Source organism: Excalfactoria chinensis, chromosome 3, assembly GCF_039878825.1.
Source record: "Excalfactoria chinensis isolate bCotChi1 chromosome 3, bCotChi1.hap2, whole genome shotgun sequence".
NCBI classification, from domain to species: Eukaryota; Metazoa; Chordata; class Aves; order Galliformes; family Phasianidae; genus Excalfactoria; species Excalfactoria chinensis.
In genome coordinates, this window is record NC_092827.1 from 99,792,866 (window position 1) to 99,817,003 (window position 24,138).

The 24,138-nt window shown below is 39.9% G+C and overlaps 1 protein-coding gene across 2 annotated transcripts in view; it reads right to left on the reverse strand.

Annotated features, from left to right (window-relative positions):
- MACROD2 (mono-ADP ribosylhydrolase 2) overlaps window positions 1-24,138 on the reverse strand; it is an 809,651-nt gene that overhangs the window by 49,715 nt on the left and 735,798 nt on the right. For both annotated transcript variants that reach the window (XM_072330921.1, XM_072330922.1), the window contains exons 11-13: window positions 16,545-16,625; window positions 4,972-5,034; window positions 1,040-1,108 (exon numbers count right to left, since the gene is read on the reverse strand). In XM_072330921.1, coding sequence (XP_072187022.1) covers window positions 1,040-1,108; window positions 4,972-5,034; window positions 16,545-16,625 — 213 coding nt within the window. The remainder of the gene's footprint in view (window positions 1-1,039; window positions 1,109-4,971; window positions 5,035-16,544; window positions 16,626-24,138) is intronic.

Genomic DNA, 24,138 nt, shown 5'->3' on the forward strand with positions numbered 1-24,138 from the left:
TTTGAACTCATAATCAGGTAAGTATGCGGGCTCTCTAACATGTTCCTTTGGAACAAAATGGCAAGATCTTACACCCTGTCACACTTATCTAGAAAAATGAGAAGAGAGTCAAGCAGCGACACTGAATTAAACATTAGATCTTTTAAAATAAATAAGTTAATGGATGTTAATAATTATGTTATCTCAGCGAAACGCATTAAAATTTTCTATTCGTCTTCCTTAGCCCATCTTTCTGATAGGCGGTATGTATTACAGATAGCATAACTCCTGTTTTGAATCACCAGTAGCGAACGTTTTATAAATCACCCAGGCTTTTTCCTGACGCACCCACACAAAAATGCCAAAAACCACAGAGCGGCACAAGCAATTAATAGCATGATATCGTAACACTATCAAAAACAGCACGTCTGTGCACTGGCTCCTATCTGTAAACCAACAATTCCATCAGAAAAATCTCAGCTTGAAACATTTAAATTAGATCATCCCTCTTTCTTGTTTCCTAAACTCCCCGACATTTGGCCCCGCGACACTTTTAAATATTTATCACAAACTAAATGATCTGAGTGCCCAGCACAGCCTGCACAACATAAACATTACTTTCTCCTTCTCAATTATGACTTCATCTCCTTCTGTCTCCTCTCAATGTGTTTATAGCTATTGTGTTTTTCTTTTTCCCCATCAGGAGAGCCCTGAATAGGAGAGCTAACGCTGTGGAGATAGATGAGCACATTTAACTTTACACACGTGAATAATCCCAGTAAACCGAAGCTCCAGGCTTATTTCTGATATGTCACGTATGATACTGTAGCATTACCTCCATAAGAAGGAAAATTGTTGGAATTCATGGCATCTCTCATCAGCACAACAGCTGGTGCCAAGTAGTTTTATTACAAAGACTTTTGTAAATCAAAATCCAAGCATGTACCTATTTCTGTACGGTTTAACTGTGATTTTAGCAATTTCCACACAAAGGAAAATACGGCTTTGTAAGATGTCCTCTTGGGTTTGGATCTTTTGCAATGCAATTTACAATCTGTACCTTTATCCTCACTAGGCTTCGCTTCTTCTGATGATGATAGGCTGGCTAAAGCAGAAGGTTTCGTCTCATCTACAAGAACCAAGGAAATGAAAGACAAGTTATTTATTAGCTACTAAACTGATGAACTGGTTTATTGCAGGAAAAAAAACATGTGTTAGACTTTATCGGAAGCATGATACAATACTTGAATTTGATTTTTTGGGCTTCCATCCATTCTCATTGTACTCACTGACCATTACTGGTTTGATTGCCTTCCCCTAGCCGGGGGTAAACTCACACTGCAACACTGCCAGATCAAATCTGTATTTCAACCTCCCGTAATAGAGAGAGAGGAACAGCTGCCAATTTTGTGGGTAGGCCAGTGTTCTCTTTGCTTAGATATTTCTTTTTTTATTTAATCTATTTATTCGAGAAAAAAAAAAGAGCAATTCTTTAACCACGTCCATTAGTCCCATTGGAATCAAAATCATTAAATGCAAATGCTTTCCTCAAAACAGAACCTTTCTTGAGTCATATCTGAAATTTATCAAGTCCGTAAAAATCTGTGGTGCATAGCTGTTTAATGGTGGTGTATGTACTGTTAAGGCTATGATCTTTAATAGATAAAATTAGTAACTGAATTGAATTTATATATATATTTTGCTTTCACTGCTTCTTCTTCTCAGCAATCTTTGCAATTTAAAACCTTTAGAAGCCTGTTTTCATTTTTAGCTTTTCATTTCTTTCTTCAGACTTGCCTCTAGTGGTTCTGGCTTTTGTTCACCTGCTCTAATCATTGAGTACTTTTAACTTGCTTGAAGCTAGAGCACTGAGCCACCTGCCATTTTGTTTTCCATGTGTTAATTGTGAGGCACACCAATGAGAGGATAGAGGCCAGATTATTAGAAAAACCGACAACACTGTAATAGCCAAACTATTCAAGGCCATTCTTTGTACACTATAATTGGCTTTTTCATCTACTGAGTAATAAGAATATATAAATCTGTAAGTAATGACTATATAAGAGCGCAGTTTATTTTTGTTCCTCATACGCTTTCTTTTACAATATTAAAAGTAATGATTTGTGATTTGTCACACTCAGAAGAAGGTTACGCTTTTTGATTTAGAAAACACAAATTAGAACTTTAGTATTTGAATGGTTTGCTCCTTACAATTATGGCATACAACTTCAGGTGTCTTAAAAGAATAATAATCAGCTCATTTCCAACCAACAAGGAAGAGATCAGAAACAGCAATCCTAACAATTTCTGATGATGTTTTGTCTCTGCAGTTGCAAGCAGAAAGCAGGAGCAACTCATCAGCTGCGCATTACTTACTCAAGATAATTGTCTGCCTCTCTGTTCCTATCGCTAGGTGAACCAGTAGGGCTACGAGTTAAGCCAAGTCATTTCTTTCTGTAACACTGTGTGCCTGTGGCTGAGGAAGTGATTCATGCAGTTTGTGTAGGCACAGTGCTATCTTTAGGTGCATACCTAAAATGAGTTCAGAAAATAAAACGTTTTCTGGATCTGGGTAAGTAAGTTTGGATCTTTTCTTTGATGCTCTTCATAAGAATAACAAAACATGACTACTAATATGAGATACCACAAGAGTGTACATGACATCTCCCAATAAACCAGGCCAGACAGATTGTAACATAGGAAGTCATAATGACAGCTTTGGAAGAAAACGCAATGCATTTAGCACACCTCCAGTAGCAAAGGAATAATTAAGAGAGGTATGTTCCCTTTACTTCTCTAGGGAAAAAGGAAATGTATTTTATTCAATCCATCAGCTTTGCAAATCAAAATAGCAAGGAAATATACATCTCATCGGAGCCAACAGACAAGCATCTACAGACAGTAATACAACTGGATTTCATGTGAATCTCTGCAGCTGGAGTAAACCTGAAGTAGAAGCCAAGTAGTATTTGATACAGCTAAAAGCTCAACACTGCTTGAGCACAAATATCCCCCTGCCTACGAAGAGATTAAAAATGCAGCATGGATTCAGACAGAACAACTCATGACTACTGCAATGGTAATAACCCAGGAAAGTGAACATGGTTACCCTACAGCACCAAAACAGAATCACAGAACCATAGGTGTTAGAAGGAACCTCTGAAGACAATCTAGTCTTCCCTGTGGTAGGTTGCATGGGAAAGCATCCAAGTGGGCTTTGAGTATCTCCAGAGGAGGAGACTCCACCACCTCTCTGGGCAGCCTGTTCCAGTGTTCCATCACCTCACAGGTTTTCCTCATGTTCAAACTGCCTGTGTTCCACTTAGTGCCTGTTGCCTCTGTTTTTATTGCAGGGCACCAACAAGAAAAGTCTCTTGATTCCTGCCTTTTAGATATTTACAAGCATTGATGAGATTCCCTCTCAGCCTACTCCTCTGCAGACCGAATGGTCTGAACATCCCCAGGTCTCTCAGCCTTTCCTCACATGGGAGATGCTCCAGGCCCCAAACCATTTCTGTAGCCCTCCATTGTACTCTCCCCAGTAGTTCCCTGTATTTCTCAAACTGGGGAGCCCAGAACTGGGCACAACTGCTGCAGATGTGGCCTCAAAAGGGCAGAGCAGAGGGGGAAGATCACCTCCCTCAACCTGCTACCCATGCTCTTCCTAATGTACCCCAAGGCATCATTAGCCTTCTTGGCCACAAGGGCACACTGCTGGCTCATTCAGCACGCTTATCTTGGTAAGCATAAAGGTCCGTGGTCCAAAGGTGCTATGCTCTATGCCCATGTCTTCAACACCAACTGCCTGCCAAAAAAGAGGCAACAAAGAAGGCATACAGAGGGACTTCAAGCACTTGAAGCCAGCACCAGCTGTTAACACAGAGCTGCAGGAGACTGACCTGTGAAGTGCAGGGAGAAACGCTGCACTTCCATACACACAGTGCTCACTGCCTAGGACATGTAAGGACCCTCATCAAATGAATTCCTTGTCTGGAAAAAGCTACGGTACAGTAAGCAAGCCAGATTAGTCAAGAATCCAGGATTTCTATTTTTCCTCCTGCCCTATACCAGCTGGCCCTTCTTCAGCTCAGTTTTCCACATACTGATAACAATCTCCAAGTCAGCTTAAAAAAATAGCTCTGAATCCAACTGCTTCATGCTCTGCAGATTAAGGTAACATCCTGCACTACAATCAGGGGGAAAGAAAAAAAAAAAAAAAAAGAAAAGAATTGTGTTACATGTAATATTGCAAAAAAAGGAACTCTAAAAAAGAAGGGGATTTGCAGGCATTTTGCTTGTCACTTCAGCTCTTCTGATGCAGTGCTTAATTTCTAAGTCTTTTGCAATGAACAGAGTTGGGTGAGATTAAATACATAAACAGAAAAAAAAAAAAGAGAAAAAAAAGAAGGAAATCTATTGTGACCATGGAGTGACATTGCATTTTATGATATTGAACTTCCTAACTTGTAATATATAATTTATACGCATGCCATCTGCAAAATCCACTGTTCGTGAACTCTGACATTCATTCACAGTATAGGTAATGCCTTTCTATATGGATTTAAAATCTTCATAACCCCTGAGAATCGTGCAGACAATTTATTAAAACCTGGAAATAGCCTGAAAAAAGCTAAGAAGCCCAGCGTACAGTAAAGAAAGACCTTCCCCAGATTTCCTTTGCCCCCATTTCTATTCCATGCTACTCTAGTGTAAGCAGAGAGGGAAAATCACTTCTCTCTAGTTAGAGGATTAGCTAGAGGCAGTCCACCTTAAAGGGGGAACCTGGAGCTGGGAAGTTAAGGAGGAAAGCTTGCATTCCTGCACTGTAATACTTTCATTCACAATGAATGGAGCTGCGGTCTCCAAAGGGAGAACAGCACAAACCCTGAGCTAATCTGGTGAAAACGTACAAACATTTTCCTTCAAAAGCATTGAGTTGTTGTTCACCAAGGTGGATAAAACCAAAGGCCCTTCAAGGACCTGGGCACTCACCCGCTTCCTGGCTTGGGCCCACGGTTTCCTCAACGATTTCCTTCTCCTCTGCGCTGTTAGCACCTATTGGGAAGACCACACAATTCTTTACGATGTATCCTCCTATTGGTAGCAGCAGCAGCACTACTCATCATCACCAACGCAGCACAAACTTCACCTTTACAACATGGCCCCACAATAGAAGGAGAGGATGTGAAGGTAAACTGAACAAATGGCCAAAGGTGACCAGCCAAATGTTAAGCTGTCGTATTTCCAGTTGGGAAGAGAGGTTAGATTAAAGATTCTTACCTTAGTAGGCACATCAGAAATATGTGTATATACCGAATAAATAGAGCTTTCCCTAAACACTGTCTGCAGTAGATAAAAATGTCGCTTGATCTGAGTCCATTCATTTTCTAAAGATTTTGTTGTGTTTTTTTTTTTTTTTCCCAGGATTATTTTCCTCCAGTCACATTTCCACAAGAGCCCTGAAGTGGCTGTGTTTCAGATTTCAGAACCCACTTACATAGCTATGGGAGGTATGAAGAGGAGAGGCAGAATTGCCTGAATTTTATTTTAAAGCAAAAGGCTCAACGCCACTTAACAGAAAGTAGAAAAATGCATCAGAAATGACTGCAACGGAGAGAGCGAAATAAACCACAGTCAGATCAACAGGATTTAATGCGTTTTCCCCCTTTTTACATTCGCTTTCATTCCCAGTTTTCTCCACTACTTTGCATTCACATTCATCACCCGCTTCCTTCCCTCCTGCTCCCTTACTGAAGGCAGGTATCAAGCCCTGAATTACCACTGCCAGAAGTGATGCCCTGGGGAAAACTGGACCATGGACACCACACCAAGCTCCCTTAACCTAACCTTTGCTTGGCCCTACTTGAAGTATATCAGGAAATCTGTATTTCCAGCGATGGAGAACACTCTTTTAGTTTCCTAACAACATTAAAGGCTGCCATGAGACGGGCTGGCTCAGATGCGATGGCTGTGCTCCCTCTCTTCCAGCATGGCAGCTGAGCTCCAGCCTTAATGAGGCATTTGGAAAAATGACTGCTGAGCAAGTACACTGGGAGAAAAGAAATTCATTCCCAGGCCTGTAAATGGCTCAATAATGATATTTTTTTTAAGCTGTGGCTCCTGGTTTTTTTTTGATTGCAGCTTCTCTAAAGCAATGCAGTCACAAGCTCTTTGCACTGCCTCCTTGCTTTTACTTAGCACAGGGTCTGCAGAAGAGAACAGCAGTAGCCCAAATGCAATTAAGTGGATGGGAGAAAAACTGAGAAAGTGCATGTGTTTCAGCAGCAAACACACATCTCCTGGCATCACGCTGCACTCAGCTCACATTTAGAGGCCGGGGTACGATGCTCGCCCTCTCCAGCAGGCAATACATGCGGCATCCAGCAGATGGGACTCGTGGAGAAGCATTCCCCACTGGCTCACATGAAGCAGCTCTCAGAGGTGGGGATGGAGCAAGGAGATGGAGCAGCACCCCAGCACTGGGTCTCCTGCCTGCCTGCTGCTCCCCACACCAACTGCAACCAGCTGCAATGGCTGGCTGGCTATAGTGATTTCTTAGGACGTTAGTGAGCTCTAACCTGTAAAAAACTGCATTTCATGGATGACCAAAAAGGCTTGACAAAACCAGCTGGGTTTTTTTCTCTCCCTCCCTTTAAATCACTCTGTCCATACACAATGCAGGGACTGCATGCAGACCAGAAAGTTTTCTGTGCCAGAAGACAAACTCTTCTCTCCCCTTTCTCCTTTTACAACATGGCTCTGGGACTTCGCAGGCTTTACAACACGCAATTAATAAACAAGGAAAAAATCCTTTATGTCACCAGGCTGTGTTTCAGAGGGATAAAGTTGTCTAGATCGGGAGCTGTGGAAAGGAACAGTACGTTCAACACAATACTGTAACACAGCAGCGCAGTGACACTTGAAAAATCTTTACCATTAAGTCGGATCCAAAGAGAATATTGCATCACTGCTAAACAAGCAGTGCCAAAACATGAAAGATTTCATTATGGCCAAGTGCAACACGTTTTGCTCTGCACAGAAGGACTTCATATTCAGGAAAAGCACGTTAGGCAAAAATAGTAGCCACAGATATATCACTGGAAGTCATTTCAGCAATTGCCTTACTGCATTCACAATGGAAGACTACATTTCTAGGTGACGCTTGTTGCTGCATCTGTTATAATGACTATAACCATGAGTTATTTTGCTAAAATCAGGTATCTGGGAGATTCACTCACAGTTATTTCCACCTTATTTTAAAGTTACTTTCGCCAACCAAACTTGTACCTCCAAAGAAGGTTTAAAAGACCTGCTTTATCAGATTAACAGACAATGCATATATTCATTAGAACATGTTGTCAATCCTGAGGCTATTATTTCACTGGAGATTCACTGTTTAAAACTAGAATAATGGAAAGATAATTACAGCACTGTGTATTAGATTCTTAACATGTTTTCCATCTAACATTTCATTTTGTTCCTTTGGAGGTAAAAAAAAACAACACCAAACCCACCAAACGTGAAAGACTTGAAGCAGAAGTTTCACCTCTTGTACTCTGACCCAGCCCAGCAGACTGACTGGACTGTGACAAGGGAATTAATTTTGATCAGCATAGTGAAAGTACGTGTTGTGCCTGCAAAGCGACTTGCCTACAATTAGAGGAAAGGAAACACCACAGTTAAGAGTGGGTGAGTGATTCCGAAGTGAGTGATTTGCAGAGGGGAAGGTTAAGCTCTGCTTGGCCGAGGGAACCTCATCATCTCTAGAGAAAGGGGAAAGCGGAGTAAGAACACACCAGTAAGAAAGCAAACTATTGGGTGGAAAAGTGACTATCCCCAAAGCATCTGACATCTGAATCTCTCACTGAGTGTTTTCCACTGATGAAGAGCCTTCATGTAATCATTGCTTTCCACTGGAAATGGGTGCACAGAAAATGGGAAGGTCTTAAGTAATACACGCTCAAGCCAAAGAGCTAAAAACATATTTTAGAAGAGAAGCAAGTCAGTTTTCCACTGTAGTTCTATTCACCTCTGCTTTCCTTTTCTCCAGGCAGAAAAGTCAGACCCAGTGCATTTCCCTTGAGCCTTCCCCATGACATCAATACTAAAGACATCTTTTCCACTGTTTGGCTTCCATAGTGCCTGCCATCCTTCTCTTTCCACTACTGCGGCAACTGGAGATTGCATTTCCTTTAGGTAAAAACTGTCCCCACGATATCTGCTTTTCCATTGTACCACTAATTGAACAGCAATCTGTCACTCACTCCAAAGGAGATGGAAAAAGCGGTGAATGACATATCGTGTCATTTTAGGCCAGCAAATGTAAATGATTTTGAGCCACATCAAAAGGCAAATGGGAACATCTGTTTCTTTTCTCCTGCATGGCAGTCAGTTGAAAAAACAGGAGTTTTCAGAATTACAGAAGCACATCAGACACTAAAATACCTACTCCTGGCTGTATATTTTCCTCTGCCAAGCTGACTACTGCATGGTAGGAGCTCGCTCTCCCCCTCTTGGCCTTTTTCTTTGGGATCAACATGGAAATTTCCCCCAAATAGCATATATCCTTATTATGGTAGCAAACAGGCCAGGCAGTGGCAAATCAGCACATTCAGCAAGCTGGCACAGCACACAGGATTTTGAACTAAGCTAGAAAACTAGATGCTCTGTGAGTGTCTGCTTGCTTTATATTAAGGAGAGGCACTTAGCATGCACAGTGATGTGTCAGCTGCAGATAGTGCCCCAAAACGAAGCAGATGATATGATAAATAATAAGCCGGCAGTCACACAGGAGAAGGCTGAGACAAGAAACCTGTGAATGTCCAGGGGACAAGTTCTCAGCAGCACAAACAGAGCAGGTTTTAGTATTCTTCCCATTTACTCTGCCAGAGCCCGGAGGCATGGAGCTTTTTACATCCCTCACTGTTCTTGCAACAAACATGGCAAGTCAAAAATATTAATAGTCTGCCGGCCTCTTGGCCCTTCCCATTTCAGAGATGAATGAGTGCCAGATTCTCATACACCTACTCCTCCTCAGCAGTCCTTTTCTTCATAAGCAGTCAGAGACATATTTAGAGCTAAGGCTAATGTCAACATCCCAAAAACTGGTACAAAAAGACACTTTTCAGAAGGAAACAGAATTGCAGATAACATATTTTTAGTCAAAGGAGGAAATTCTGCTTAGCCAGTCTACTTCTACCCCTCCAACACACAAGTTATTAATAGTAAAAATTTTTCACTAGGAAGAAAGTACTTGTACGTGCCATTGTGCCCCTATAGTCAGAGTAAGGCTCTTTCAGAATACCTCCTCCTATCTGGAGTGGAAATAGTTGATACACAGGGCCAACGTCTGAGAGTCATAACTCGTCTGTCCTTCCCATATATCTGTGTATGCATCACTATCCTGAGCTCCAGTTCTTACCCTGTTACATACTCACATGGCTTCTGCTTTGCAGCCATACAAATCTCCCATGGTCTGGCCTGAAAATTTCTCTCAAAGCCGGGCCACGCTTCTGTGACAAATGCAAACCAAGATCTGGCAGATAAAAGATGTCACAGTTCTGAACTGTCTTTTTTACAGCATGAAAACATTGCCATGGTAATCGCGCTAATGATGTGAAGGTCCTTCTGCAATAACAGGGACACTAATTAATGAGAAAATTAAAAATATAGGCCTTGATCTTACAGCTGTTGCATTCTACCCAGGAGCAGATCTGCTGACTTCAACAAACTCCTGTGATGTGAGAAGAGAACACATGGATCTGGATAGACACTCAAGTTCAGATAGCCAGCAACCACTGTCAGACAGCTCCAGTAGCAAAATGATATCAGACATAAAACAAAAAGAACATACACACAAACGCCATCATGGTACAACTGCAAATGTATGAAAACAAATCATTAGGGCGGTGGCCTGAGGTTATCAAACGTTTTTGGGTTTTATTTTAATTTCTTTTAATTAAATCACGACTTTTAAAGTCAGCTTTAAACACGACTTGCACGGAGCCTCTTTAGGGTGAATTTTAAGAAGGGTTAGTAATAATTATCATCATCAGCAATTGTTTAACGGAGTTATTGGACTTATTCCCCCCTTGTTGTATGAACAATTTTACCTCACTGCAAATGCATCCCAGAACGCTCTGCATCAGCACACCGAGACTCACCAAGTTGTCAGTGTAATAAATAACAGGTTCTTATTTTCATGTAGTGTTTTTGTCAAGTATTGTTGGGGAGTGTGGGAAAAGAATGAGAGCTGCAGCTCGTGGGGATTATCTCAGGGGTTTAAAATAACACTATTGTATTTCATTATTTAGCGTCCTGAGAAATATGGGAGCAAAAGCTAAAGCCCACCGCAACTGTGATGTGTTTCCCTAACCTCACTCCTCTGTGGATCACAAGGCAGGTAACTCAGCATCATGGTACATCTCCCAGCACAGGGAAGGACCAAGGGGCAATGTGTGTGGGACAACAGTTTCAGAGCCAAGTGAAATGCTTTGCTTGTGCTAGGATTTATCCCAATCCGCAGTATTGCTGCGAACATCATGCAAGGCTGTTTAGTTTCTTGCTGGATGTAATTTTTTTTGTGTGACACACACCATAGCTCAGATTTTGCAGTACAGGTATCAGGCAATAAATTATCTACAATCTTATTGCCCAAGATGCTGATCATCGCTATTTCTGACAATCTGCCAGTGTTCCAAGAAAGCAAATAAAAGCAGGCATTTCTTGGGAGCCTGAGCTCTCCAGAGCATGCCATTCCTGAGACTGTGTAGTGGAGGAATGTAACAGTGGTTATATGGTTGGACAGGGAAGACATGTAGGAGACCACACCTGCTAAGAGGGCGTAAGACATGAACCAAAACAATTATGGCACCATTTTGCATTAGCATTTCAAAATGAAGCGTCTGACTGTGCCTTCTGTGCTGGGCCCAAACGATCACACTGCTTTACTGTTACTAGAAATGAGAAAGGAATTGCAACTACAGTTTACATACGCATGCAGTTGGCTGCTAAAAGAAACCTAAAAGACAACCTAATGCAATGGCAGTAGCCTCTCCAGCAATGAAAAGAATCTCCAAAGCAGGGTTTCCTCAGAGAGCAAATAACAAATAAATACACAGATAACGTCCTGTTTTTTTCCCCTGGCTAAGTGAAAAGTGATCACCTGATACTCTGAGAGCCGTAATCAGTCAAGACAGATGGCAGACTTCAAAACAGGAGTGAAAAAAAGAAGCTATCAGCCAAAGTGGATAAGGGTTAATGGCATCACTTTAAATATAACCAGTCTATATGAAGGTGAAACATTTTACAGACATGTTTGATACACGTGCTTCACGGGGAATTTTGTCTGAAGCGCTTTATCTTAATGTGAAATTTTATTCAAGGGCTTAGTTTGGTGGCAAAAGGAATGCAGTAACTTTTAAGCTATCTTAATAAGGAGCACTTTAATGCTGAACAAGAGAGTGTGTTTTTGAAGGATAATTAGATGTCTACATGTTCATTTTCACTATGAGTGGAGCAGAAATTTATTGAAGAATATTACTGCCCTGTGGGATGCAAGGAAGAAATGTAGCCATAATTTCTCAAACGTTGTTTGCTACAAAATAAGGACAATTTTAAAACTTAATCAGAAGTCAAATCTGCTTAATATTAATCCATACTTAAAGGGACCAACAATCAGGTCTGCATAGTGTTGTAAGGACCGTAGGAAAGACACTTTGAACATCACCATGTTGCAGTAACACATGGCAGATGTACACCCGCCGCACCCCCAGGGAAGCAGCAAAAGCCACAGCACTGCTGACTTCAGTATCTTTTCAGGTTGGATATTAAGAAATATTCCTTCTCCCAACAAGTGGTGATGCAGTGGCACAGCTGCCCAGGGAGGTGGTGGGGTCACTGTCCCTGGAGGTGTTCCAGAGCTGTGAAGACGTGACGCTGAAGGACATGGTCGGTGGGTATGGTGGGGTCGGGCTGGGCTTGGACAAGATGATCTTCGTGCTTTTTTCCAGCCTGAATGATTCTATGACTTTTGTCATTGCACTTATTATACCCTCCTCCCTATGAAGCCAACAACAAGCAGCAAAGCTGCAGAAATTGTGCTGTAAAGAAGGAAGAAGTCCTATACTAACGTTGCAACTAAAGGATTAAGCTGTAAAATTAGTTTTATTTGCTAGTCCCAAAACTATGCATTTTTTTGTCAACTGACAAATCTTTCTTGGAAAAGGGATGCGGAGTAAGGGTGTTCCCCTTAGAATGAGCATCCTTCCTAATGGCCGTGACCTGCTGAACTACAGCACTGTTCAGGTAAGATGCATCTCTACTTGGCCTCATTTCTACTGCATACTCAATTCAGATGGATGACTCCTCCTGTAGACACAGCACAACTGATTCAGAGCGATGCAAGATCTTGCTACTGAGCCCTGAGTTCCCAACACTGATCAACAGCATTTTGAAAACCCGATGCTGCCCTTGAAAGCTAGGAGGTCAGTAGTGCAGTGACCCTATCAGGCAAAGGAACAAACTCTACCAACTGTCATCAAGGTGATTTGTGTTCCTTTTGACCCTCCTGGCTTGACTTATCTATCAAACCATTCTCCTTCCCACCAGGTGAACAGAAAGCAGGCAAAGTTCATCCCAGATGAGCAATTCCAACATACTAGCTCCTCGCACATACACTGGGTCTCAGATAAGGGGATCATGAGGGACCAGCAGCCTATCAATCTATCAGGAAGAACTTAGCACTTCATTGTGGGAGAAGCTCAAGGGAAAAGCTGAAGTGAGATAACTTGCAGAGCTCCAGCTCTGTCTTCACACCCCTCAAAGGAGAACAAGCAGGATCCTGACCTTGGGAAGGCATAGCAATGGCTTTTGCTGCATGGATTGATTATTTTCCTCCTGGAAGAGGAGAAAGATCAGGTATTTATGCTGCTATTATTGGCTGTGTTAGTCATCTTTGATACAATATTGATCACCTGCAGACCATGGAGGGAATAGACAGTGCAGCTCTTGGACAGGCTCCACTTTATATCTCACTGAGAAATCCAGAAAGAAACAAAAGGGCAAATAGTTTTGCTTCTCCCAGCATCAAGAAAATCTACAGCATACCATTCACTGTTCAGACCACATAGGAGGCTGTTAGCAGAGAAAAAGAGACGGAACATTTTGAAATTCATTAGTCTTCTTTAAAGAGAGTCTGATGTTACTTGGTAGAGATCGAAAGGATGAAAACAAGACCTTTGGCATCACTGCCATCTCATGACTGCAATGCTGTGACAAGTATCGCCATTTTGTCCATGCCATTACTTTATGACGGTGTTATGAAGTTACTGAAGACACACTAAATTTGCTTTGGTACCAAAATATTTTTCTCACCTCGGAGTTCACCAAGTGCACTTGACTATGGGAAAGGCACAGTCACTACTGGCTTATTTTTTCCAGCCAGTGGGACCCAGGGAAAATACACAAAGAAATAGTTAAATAACTCTGCATGTTTGCACATGTAAAACCTGAAATGCTGCAGGTAACCTGGCAGTGAAGAATGATCCCCCCATGTATCCAGACCATTCATTTCTCCAGATAATAACCTGCACTAGAATGAAAAACTACTGAATACAGCAAGTGACAGGAGAATCTGCTATGCAGTTCACACTTGCATTTCACTATCAACAGACCAAATGCAGAGAACAATATATCTAATAGCATTATAACAGACACCATTAATACTTCAGAGGTTCTGTACAAAATTGCTTTCATTAGCATGTCAAGTGTTTATCTTAGCTTACTGCAAAACAAGCTCCTTACATACAGCCACTTGTTCAACTTCCCTTGATTACAGAGAGGGCAGAAATGAAGGAGCCTACTTTCTGTGATCTTCTGCAGAGATTTTAAGATGCACTGAAAAGGCTTTGCACTGTTACCCCAGCCAATGAACCATCTTGGTGTGCAGCAGAAAAACATTATTGGAGGAATATTAGCGAACTCGATGGATTAGTTTCTACAGGATGCCAGGAGGGTATGTGTGGCAGTAGGCTGCAAAAGCAGCAAGTTGTATTCCCACCTTTGGTGTAAAGAGATGCTGGCAGCTACGAGGAGGAAAAAAAAAAAACATTTAGTTCTTCCTGGGCCTTAGTGTGTATTTGTTAAATATTTTATATCTAGTCATGGCACCAAGAAGAAAATAATATCTTGTGTTAAATGTAAGTCACTTTGGACTAGCTTTTATTGCTAAAGCTTTTATCTATCTATCTATCTATCTATCTATCTATCTATCTATCTATCTATCTATCTATCTATTAATTTTTGTTACACAAAGTATACAAACTGCCTGAAGGTTCAAACACTCAGAACACAAAAGCATTTCAGTTTCATCATGAGGAAACTTCAAGTTGGCGTCAGCCGGAGATCAGCTTTACTGAGTTTTGAGGCCACTTATATATATTAGCTACCCCCAAATCCTTCATTTTTTTTATCCCTCAAAATACAACAAAATAATAAAGACAGCCTCTTGGAAGAGAAGCCATATCCCTACCTATCTAAACAAAATCATTCAGTCAACGTGGTCACGCAGTTCTGGTTCATGTCACACATACATAGCTTTCTTGATCTTCAAAGCTCCACAATAGCAATTCCTTTAATTAGCCAAAACCAACAGCTAATAATTAGAATGACAGAAACTAAATTCTATTCTCAGACAAATACGTGCAAATCCTATTTACTTAAATGGAAATAACCCACAGGTGTGCTACATTAGACTCCGGCCACTCTGTAGCTCTGTAGGAATTCAGTGTCTGGAGCTATTCTTCTATAGGCACAGGTAATTCTGCTGAGATCTGATCTGGCTTTCTCCCCCCTCAACAAACACTTTAATTACTTTATTTTTTTCCCCCTGCACATTGTTCAAGTCTAAATCGAGGCTTTCAATCCTGAACACTACAGGCCTAAGGAGTAGTCTGTCACCAGCCAGATTACATTCCGCAGCAGTGATTATGTGTTACAGGCCTCGACTCTGCATCAGCAAAAATCTACTGTACGGCATCAAATTCAAGGAGTTCAGACATTTTACAGCTCGAGGGTAATGCAATCATTCTATTGCCATGCTATTTACTTCATCCTTCCAGTGCGTTTGTTTGTACTCTACGAAGTGAACTGTAGGTCACCAGGAAAACACTGACAGGAATAGCAAACGAGGAGATGGAATTCAGTATACCAAGGAAACAGTGGAACAACATCAGCTCAATTTCCAATGGAAAGAAAAGTTTACAACTGTTTTTTTTTTTTCTTTTTTTTTTTTTTTTGCCTCTCCTGTTATTATTTTTTAAGACACAATGAAGGCTTTTAGGCACACACCAGTATATATCTTACGGAATACTTAGGAATATGGAAAACGACACCACGATCCCGCACCCCATTTAGCCTGCATACAAATCGACATGTGGTTTGTCATCATAGAATTCTCTACTCCAAATACACATCGGTATTTTAACTTCAGTTGGGTTTAGTGCAACAAGAAAGAAAAGAAGACCAGTCAGGATGAGATTTCTTGGGTCCCCCCACACCTTCCAGGCGATGACAGCTATTGCTTTAAGTACTTGCCATTAACAACCAGTCACAATGTTAGTGACAGGATGTAACTAGCAGTTACTTAAAGTGATAGATGTTAACATTTTTCTGCTCTTTATGACTCACACTACACTCTAGTCAGAATATTTTAGGAGCTGAAAGCACAGCACAAGGTCAAAATGATGAAGAACATGGAGCCACCGGTTGAGGTGCAGAATGAGATGTGTCACTTAAGGAACATTAGGTCAAAGAGAATCCATGATAAGGAACTGTCATGGATTAAAGATTAAGGTTCATCCTTTTAACTATTTCACCTAGGGGGAATTCTCCAGCATTTGGGCATTTCATTCTTCTACAAATTGAAGAGCAAAGCCAAACTCTACACTGAAAATTACATCTTTGATGTTAACATCTTTTAGCAACTCTACCAATGAGATACACATTAGGAAAAGATACTTTGATCCAATTTTAGATTGACGTGGACTGCGCTCAGAAAGACTCAAATGCAGGAAAGCACTTTTCAGAACAACACAGGCATAATGGTAAGCATCTGTGACTTCTGACCACGGAAATATGTAGTACAACACGTAAGGTCTGAAGCCATATACACCATAAGTGAAGTAGAAAGGGACACAGTAAAATTCTCTTCTAGAGGAAGAAAACAAGAATTTTATTGTTCTATGTATTGCTGTGGGTAGCTGATTTACTTGAGCAGCTTAAGCAATGACCGTGATGCAAACACTGTGCAACGTTACATTTTATATTATTCATTATGTAAAGTCAGAACAGGTTATACATAAAACAGCAACATTTTTTTTTTCCATTTTATATCAGCAATAATCAATAAAAATTGCTTTTGTAAATCTAAATCTACCTTGAGATGAAATACACCTCAGAAGAATTACAGTCTCATGACCGAGGCCAGAAGGAACTTTCCAAGTGTGTGCCATTCCCCCATAATGTAAAAGTTAGTATTAGCTCTGAAAAGTGGTCAGACCACCTACCTTCAGCATCATCTTGTAGGTCTTCAGCCTGCTCTGCTTTGCACTTAGTGGGAGACAGAGGCTGGCCTTTTTGGTCCAATCCTTTAAAATATAAAAAGAAAATATTAAATCTGTTATTTTGAAATGGTGTTATCATATCAAATTTTACCACACAAGATATCACAACTGTGAGTACATTTTATCTCACTGCTCATTCAGTGCCTGATGTCTATCTCTTATGAAAATTAATTACTGAATCACATGCTAGAAAAGGATCATAAGAAGTATCTTTCAGCTTGCATTGGACCTTGCCTAACTTTGCCGTGACAGCAGGGAAGAAAGATCACGTTAAAACGACCTACTTCTTAACATGCTCTTAATATCGTCAGGAAAAGAAAAGTTTATAATTTTTAATAGGCAGTTTTTACTGTAATATATATTAAACTGTATTATAGAATTGTGGTGAAATGATTCCCTCTCAGCTCAATTCTCCATTCAGTGTAATAACACAGAAACAAATGAATATTGACTGAAATGGGTAATGAAATGGAGAGGCAGGGAATCAAGTTTGATAGCGAGGTAAAGTTAAGGGAATGAAAGTTTTATGAGATAGAAATGTTCTGTTTGGAGGGAAAAAAAAATAAATAAATAAGGCCTTCCAACCCATTAGGCAGAAAGCAACAGGATGATGAAGGAAAAAGAAACCCTTCTGAGTAAGAGAGTAAGTGATGCAGTGAAGTTTAAGGTTTCCACTACTTGTGGTGACTGAAGTTCACAGCACGTAAAATTACACAGTTACATTTTAAAAATTAAGAGGTTTCATACAACTTCATCAGAGTTTTTGCCATCTTAACATAAACATCAAGTTGCTGTCTGCTTGTTAAGATAGACCTGTAAGTACGAAGTGGTAGCACAGAAAGCCCATTAGCACAAGAGGAAGGCCAAGCTGGAAATTAATCATAAAAGGTATCTGTAAATTAAGATGTTTAATGAAAGAAGGCCTATTAAAATTAGAATATTCTTCAAATGGCTGCTTAACCAAATTCCAGGTTGAAAGCAGAGAACAGCAGACGCATAAAACTCAGTTCATTGCATATACTGAACCTATTTAGCAGCAATGGGAAAATGCCTTTTTGTCATTTGACTTTCCACCAGACCTCCCAAGTTCTTATGGCCAGATGAGGGCTTGGGAGAGGGTGAAACCTAAAGAAAACAGATTTTACATGCACGCTGAAAGGACATCTTGAATACTCATAACCAGATAACTTAGGAAAGCACATGGCCCTTCTTGATTTAGCCCTATCGCCATGCTGAAAGAAAGCAAGAATCACTTCAAATCAATTAGCTAATTAGCAACTAGGAAAAAACCCAACAACAACAACAAAAGAAGGAAAAAATTTACACCTGTATTATGAATTGCCTAATGTTCTGAACAATCTGATCTCTTCTGCTGTTGTATATATCCCACACTATCATCTACTGTATATGTTGCTGGATAAGTAAAAATGTCTCAGCAACAAAACGCAGTTCCTCATAAGGGACTCATCTCTGCTGATAGGTATAGATACTGCCCTTCCATATCCTACACAAACAGAGAATCGAAGAGCTAAATGTTTCTAAGCACAAGTAAAATTAAAGAAGGATGTGAAAACTGAACTTGCAGTGCGAAAGGGAATACTCTGTTCTTTTGAGAGAGAAACCATTGGCTCCACATGGAACCCAGAAAGTTACTCAGAAACATACTTGCTGTCCTGGGAACCTTGGTTCTCTGCTGCACTGAAGTCCTAAAAGAGCAGCTATGAACTTAGAAGATGGCAAGAAATTTCAATAAGCTACAGCTCAAAACTTAAACAAAACTCTAAAATGGAGATCAGCATGGGAGCACTTGAATTTTGTTCTACTTGCTTAATTCTAAGGAGCAAACATTACATTTTAGGTCTAAAAGCCCAAACTGAATGTTGTCCTTAAAAATTGCTTCTAGCACAGAAGTTCTGTAAATACAACTCCATTTAGTTCATAGCATGAAGGGCCTTTAAAGATCAGTGAATAAGTGGTGTAGAACACGCTTTGATGTTTAGCTTGCCATCAGGAAGTAGACCTTTGTTGACAGCACTTCACAGAGGACCATGTTCATGTCATCACATTTGTTCATCTGAATTTGAGATTCAATTTCAGTATTTAGATGAAATCAAAGTACTAAGATCTATTTATTTCTAGGCAGGTGAGAATACAGAAGCAACCATAAGTAAAGTAATACTGTGGGGAAAAGGAAAGGCAAAAAGCATGAAATACACACTTTGTCAGCCTTTTACAGAGGTTTCTCAAGAGCAATGATGATGTTCAGCAAGAAACAGTGCGAAAGAGAGATCCTGAAAAATAACCAGGCTTTTAAAGGCTTTTTATTCCTGCCAACACTCACCCATTCTCTTTAAAAGTAACTTGAATATTTATAATTGACCATATTGATGGATGGCCTCTTTGGTTCTAATGCCACTCTGCACTACCTGCTATTTTCCCCTTTTGGTTTAACAATGATTCACATCAGGGGACCAAATCAATAGGAGGATTTCAGTCAACACTCACCCCTCCAGTGACAAATTTTATCACCTAGCAAACCTGTGAGGCTTCCTCCAAGCCTAAAAGTCAAACGTCAATCAAGCTTAAGTGCAAGTGTCCAGACAGGTCTTTCAGGAGTATCTGAACACATTAGATAGTATAACCAACATCTTAATTGTCAGCACAGAGACAGAAAGGGAGGAGGCTTTTACCATCTCAATGGTCTTTCTGCACTCTATATAGAACCTTTTCATGTTCATTAAAGGACACAGAGGTGCTATCCCAGCAGAATTAGGTTACAATAACAATTTCACTGCTTTTTATTTATTTATTTATTTAGCAGTTTTCCTTCATTTTAGAGACAGAAAGGGATTTCTTGAAGATTCAAAACAATGACTTTTGTTGTTGTCAAAATACAACTCTTTACTGTTTGTGCTTTACAGTACTGTGTAGGTCAGTCAGAGCAAGTAGCCTAATACTATGAAATCCTGCTTGCCATCTTCTGTTTAAAAACAGAACACCTACATAGGTGTCTGAACCAATCACCTTCAAAGCTTTTCTAATCATGATCAGGTTTCTGAGCTCTAACACTGGGAAGACATCATTCCTACTCGCAGGCTAATTCAGAGGGTTAACAAACCACTTAAACCTCACAGTTTCTCTCTAAGTAAGCTATTCCAAAATTCCCTCACAAAGTCTTGCTGTGAACAAGTGTTTCCTATATGGGAAAAGAGAAAGTCTCTCTCCAAAGTAAAAAGTATCCAAGTTTATGTGAGTGTACACAGTGGAATGTACAAGGAAATAGAGTATTTATACAGCATTGTTTATAGTTGGGCTTCTCTTGTCAGTGTCAATGAGATCCTTTGGTCTGACACCCTACAGCAGGCTGTCACATCTGGAGTAACTAAATGGTGGGCTAAGTAGGATACTTAGGACAGAAATGGCATAACCAGCAGGGCAATGCGCACGAACAACTATTAAATGAGAAATACAGGTGGGTAGCAACATTTACTCAGGTGAGGTCAACAGGCCTTGGTACAACATGTGCAGTGAAGCCAAAGAGAAGAAAACGGCTTCAGAACTGAAACACTTTTGCATGAGGTTGGTTTTTTTGTGTGTGTGTGGTCTTTTTTTTTGTTTGTTTGGTTTGGTTTTATGGTAAGAGAATTAACTTATGTCAATGCATAATAATGCAGCATTACTGAGTATCTGGACTATGCTTCTCATAATAGCGCATGGTTCTGTAATTTCCAGATGCAATCACTGCAATTGCGCACATAATTATGGCAGTATTAGGGCTTATTTTGCACGCTTCTACGAATAGGTATGTGAAGTTATGGATATAAAAGCCAAGTCCTTCTGAAGTTAAAAGTTTAGAATAATCTTCCCTTAATGGAGCTTAAAGCATTAAGCATCATGACTCTGCAGCATTAAAACGGGGAAGTTAAACAAAGACAAGGCTATTAGGTCATCCAGTCCTTCTCTTTGCTTACGTAGGATATTACTCATAAAACTGAGATCTAGAGGTGTATAAGTCTGTACCCGTCATTACTAAATCTGTTCTTTTGGCTCAAGCCATTCTAACAGCAAACTGTATGAAATATATTAATATCCAAGCTCATTGAATTAAGTGGTGCAGTTAAATGAGCAGCTTCAACAAGAAAGAGCATCCAGAATAACAAACACATGGGTTAAAACCTTGCAAGTTAAATGCTATTAGAAGAGAAGTCTTGAGTGTGCACATTTACTAAGACTGAGTTATAATTACTTTTAAATATTTTTCTTATTCTAGTACACCCAAAATATGCAGTGACGTTATGTAATTAACTCACTAAAACGGTTTGTTTGAATTTACAGTATTAACATAGATATTAATAGAGATTACCCATCAGACATGCGATTGATATTATTTAACTACTTGTTTAGAACAGGAAACATGGGAAGAAAGGCCTTTCTGCAAATAATGAGATATTTGTACTTCAGGGTGGTAGAAATACAAGAACAACACTTTCATAATGCGTACATCACTCAATAAGGCACACTCAATAAGGTCATGAGTTACTTCTTACTCCCAGATTATTCTCTAGCTGTACCCAAGTTCTAATCCAGCATCTAATGGACATATTCCCACCGACATCAGCCGACACCAAACCAAAATCAGTTTTTCTCTCTCTCTCTCTTGCCACTGGGTTTTAATTAGGACTGGCTCATTAAATCTGCAGCATTCTACTGTATTCTTCACACTGAAATTGGTGCAGATATGAATCTACATCTTATTTGAGTCCTTTTTCTTCTCTCTGTTTTCTATGGGCTAGACACTGGCCCTTCAGAAACACCTAACCAACATCGAATTGTAGGCACAGAGATTAAGTTGAAATTTAGAATATAGGATCTCTGCCAGAGGTCCTAAACACATACGTAGTTTGCAACATGCACTCTCCACAAACCCAGAAGTTCTTTTACTTTTTAAAAAAACTGGATTTTATTTTATTTATTTACTTATTTATTTAAGCACAAGAACTGGAGGAATAACTCCAAAGCAGACAGGATATGGACGGCACAACAAAACAGGATCATCAATATTAGTGCCAACTGCTGATTCCATCTGCTGGAGTCATGGCCCACGAAGTCGAGTGGAATGAAGAGTGATTACTCAATTAATAACCTGAAGTGGCAACTAGATGTTGATACTCAATTTTTCCCTCAGAACTGTGAAAAGTTGAACTCTTTCAAACTGAAAGTTATCTGAATATAAAATATACTAAACCAAACCAAAACAAAACCAAAACCCCAAACTGCTCTCAGCGCAGACATTAAATACGCACTTATAAATTCTGCAAATGCATCCTACAGTCATTAAAAAGTTCATATCCCATCTTGGTTTCAGCTGGGACAGAGTCGATGTTCTTCATTATGTCTGGCATGATACTGTATTTTGGCTTGAGGAGAAAAACAACGTTGATAACACAGCTATGTATAGTTGCTGCTGAGCAGTGCTGTACAGAGCCAAGGACATTTCGCTTCCTCAGCTTCTCGTGCTGCCCTGCCAGTGAGGGAGGCTGCAGGGGCACAAGGAACTGTGAGAGGACAGAACCAGGACAGCCTAACCAACAGGGCCAAAGGGATATTCCATACCACATGGCATCATATGCAAAAAATACAAAACTGAGGGTAGTCACCCAGAGGGACTGTTGCTACTCAGGAACTGGCTGGGTATCACTGGGTGGTGAGCAATTGTTATGTGCATCATTTGTTTTGCAAATATATACATATATTTACAATAATCATTACTGTTATTTCACTCTTCCTTTTCTATCTTAGTAAACTGTTTTTCTCCCAATCTATAAGTTCTACCTTTTTTTTTTGTTTTGTTTTGTTTTGTTTTGTTTCTGATTCTCTCCTCCATCCCACTGAGAGGGATGAGTGAGCAAAAGGCTGCCTAATAGATTACACCACAACCATACACAAACGGGTCAAAATGACAAAACTCCCAACCACTTCTGGATTAGCTACGCAAAATATATTTGTCTTTGGTCACTGTAGGTGACCAAAAGCTGAGGTGACTCAAGACTGTCAGTGTACTGATTTCCAAAATATCTTGAAATCAGAACAGAATAACTAAGTACATGTTGATGTCCGTCATACACTAACAAACAAGCCTATGAGATAAACTATGATCTCATCTGTCTTACATGCACAAGGAAGCAGGTATGTGGGGAAATATCTTCTTCAAATGACTTAATTCAGTGATTATTTCTGAGTGCAGCTATGTAGCTTCACCTAAATTAATGACGGATAAAAAAGAAAGCTTTATTTACTTTGCAAAAGAGAGAAGATTGGCTACTGACTGGAAATACACTTCATTTTAATGGTAATTTTAAATGTTTTTAAAAAACGATGTACTTTGCATAATCTCCATGAAAGCAACAAGAGAAAAAAAAATGCAGAATAATTGACTTATAAAAACATACATGCCATGATTACTGTAAAAAATGAAACTGGGAATGTTACATGAATACTGAAAATTCAGCTGAGGGCAATCTTTGGCAAATGTTTATTGTATAATGACAGTCTTCATTTTCCTACTTTTATGTATATATCGTGCAACTATATTAATCACACTAATTGCATTAAAATCTCTGAAAGTTCCTATCCAGTAATCTTGACACCAAAAAGTAATTACAATTATATGTAATAAAACCAACAGTCCAGAAAGCTATAAAAGAATGCGTTAATCCATCACAGTAACACATAACTATCTGTGTATATCCATGTTTGCACATTTATGCATATCCACTGTTATTAAAGAATTTATAATTTCTAAGCTAATTAACTTGTTGCATAAATCATCATAATCCATTTGTCTTCAGGACATTCTTGCCAGTTTAAGCAGCCAACGCAGTGCTTCAAGAGCTTTTACCTCTGTTTTCTGGCTAGCATATCTCTGCCTTTTTCCAAGTGTCTCCCCTTCCTGATCTCATATCCTTTCACAATGCAAATAACTGGAAGTTCCAATGCATCATACTCACTGGGCTACGATGGGATCAGGGTCACAGAGACCTGAGAGGAAGTACACATCTATGCGCTGTCACAGATGGGTACAAGTGATCAGGAAGCAGAGGCACAGAAGAAGACTGAGGAGAGCTATGCTACATCTAAAAGCAGGTCCTTCACTGCATAGATATCTCTTAAGAAACAGAAGATGTCCACTGAAGGCCTCTAGGGAAAGGTCAGCAGAGAAAGTAATGCAGAGTATGGTGGTACGATTCTGTTACAAACAGCTTGATCAAGAAGATTAAGCAGATGAAGCTCTCTTCAGACACTAGAAGAAGTCTTCTGAGTGGATGCTTATATGAAATTTTAACCCTTAAGAAATTTGCTGTGAGGACAACACAGCACTGAAAGCACCTGGACTGCACTGGTGGCAATTCCATAACACAAATTCTAGAAGAGACAAAGTGGAGTAATATCCCGCTTGATTTACTGCTCTCAAATGTGGGAAAATCAGTAGCAAGCATGGCCAGAGACAAAAAGACAGGCTTTGACAAACATGAGATGA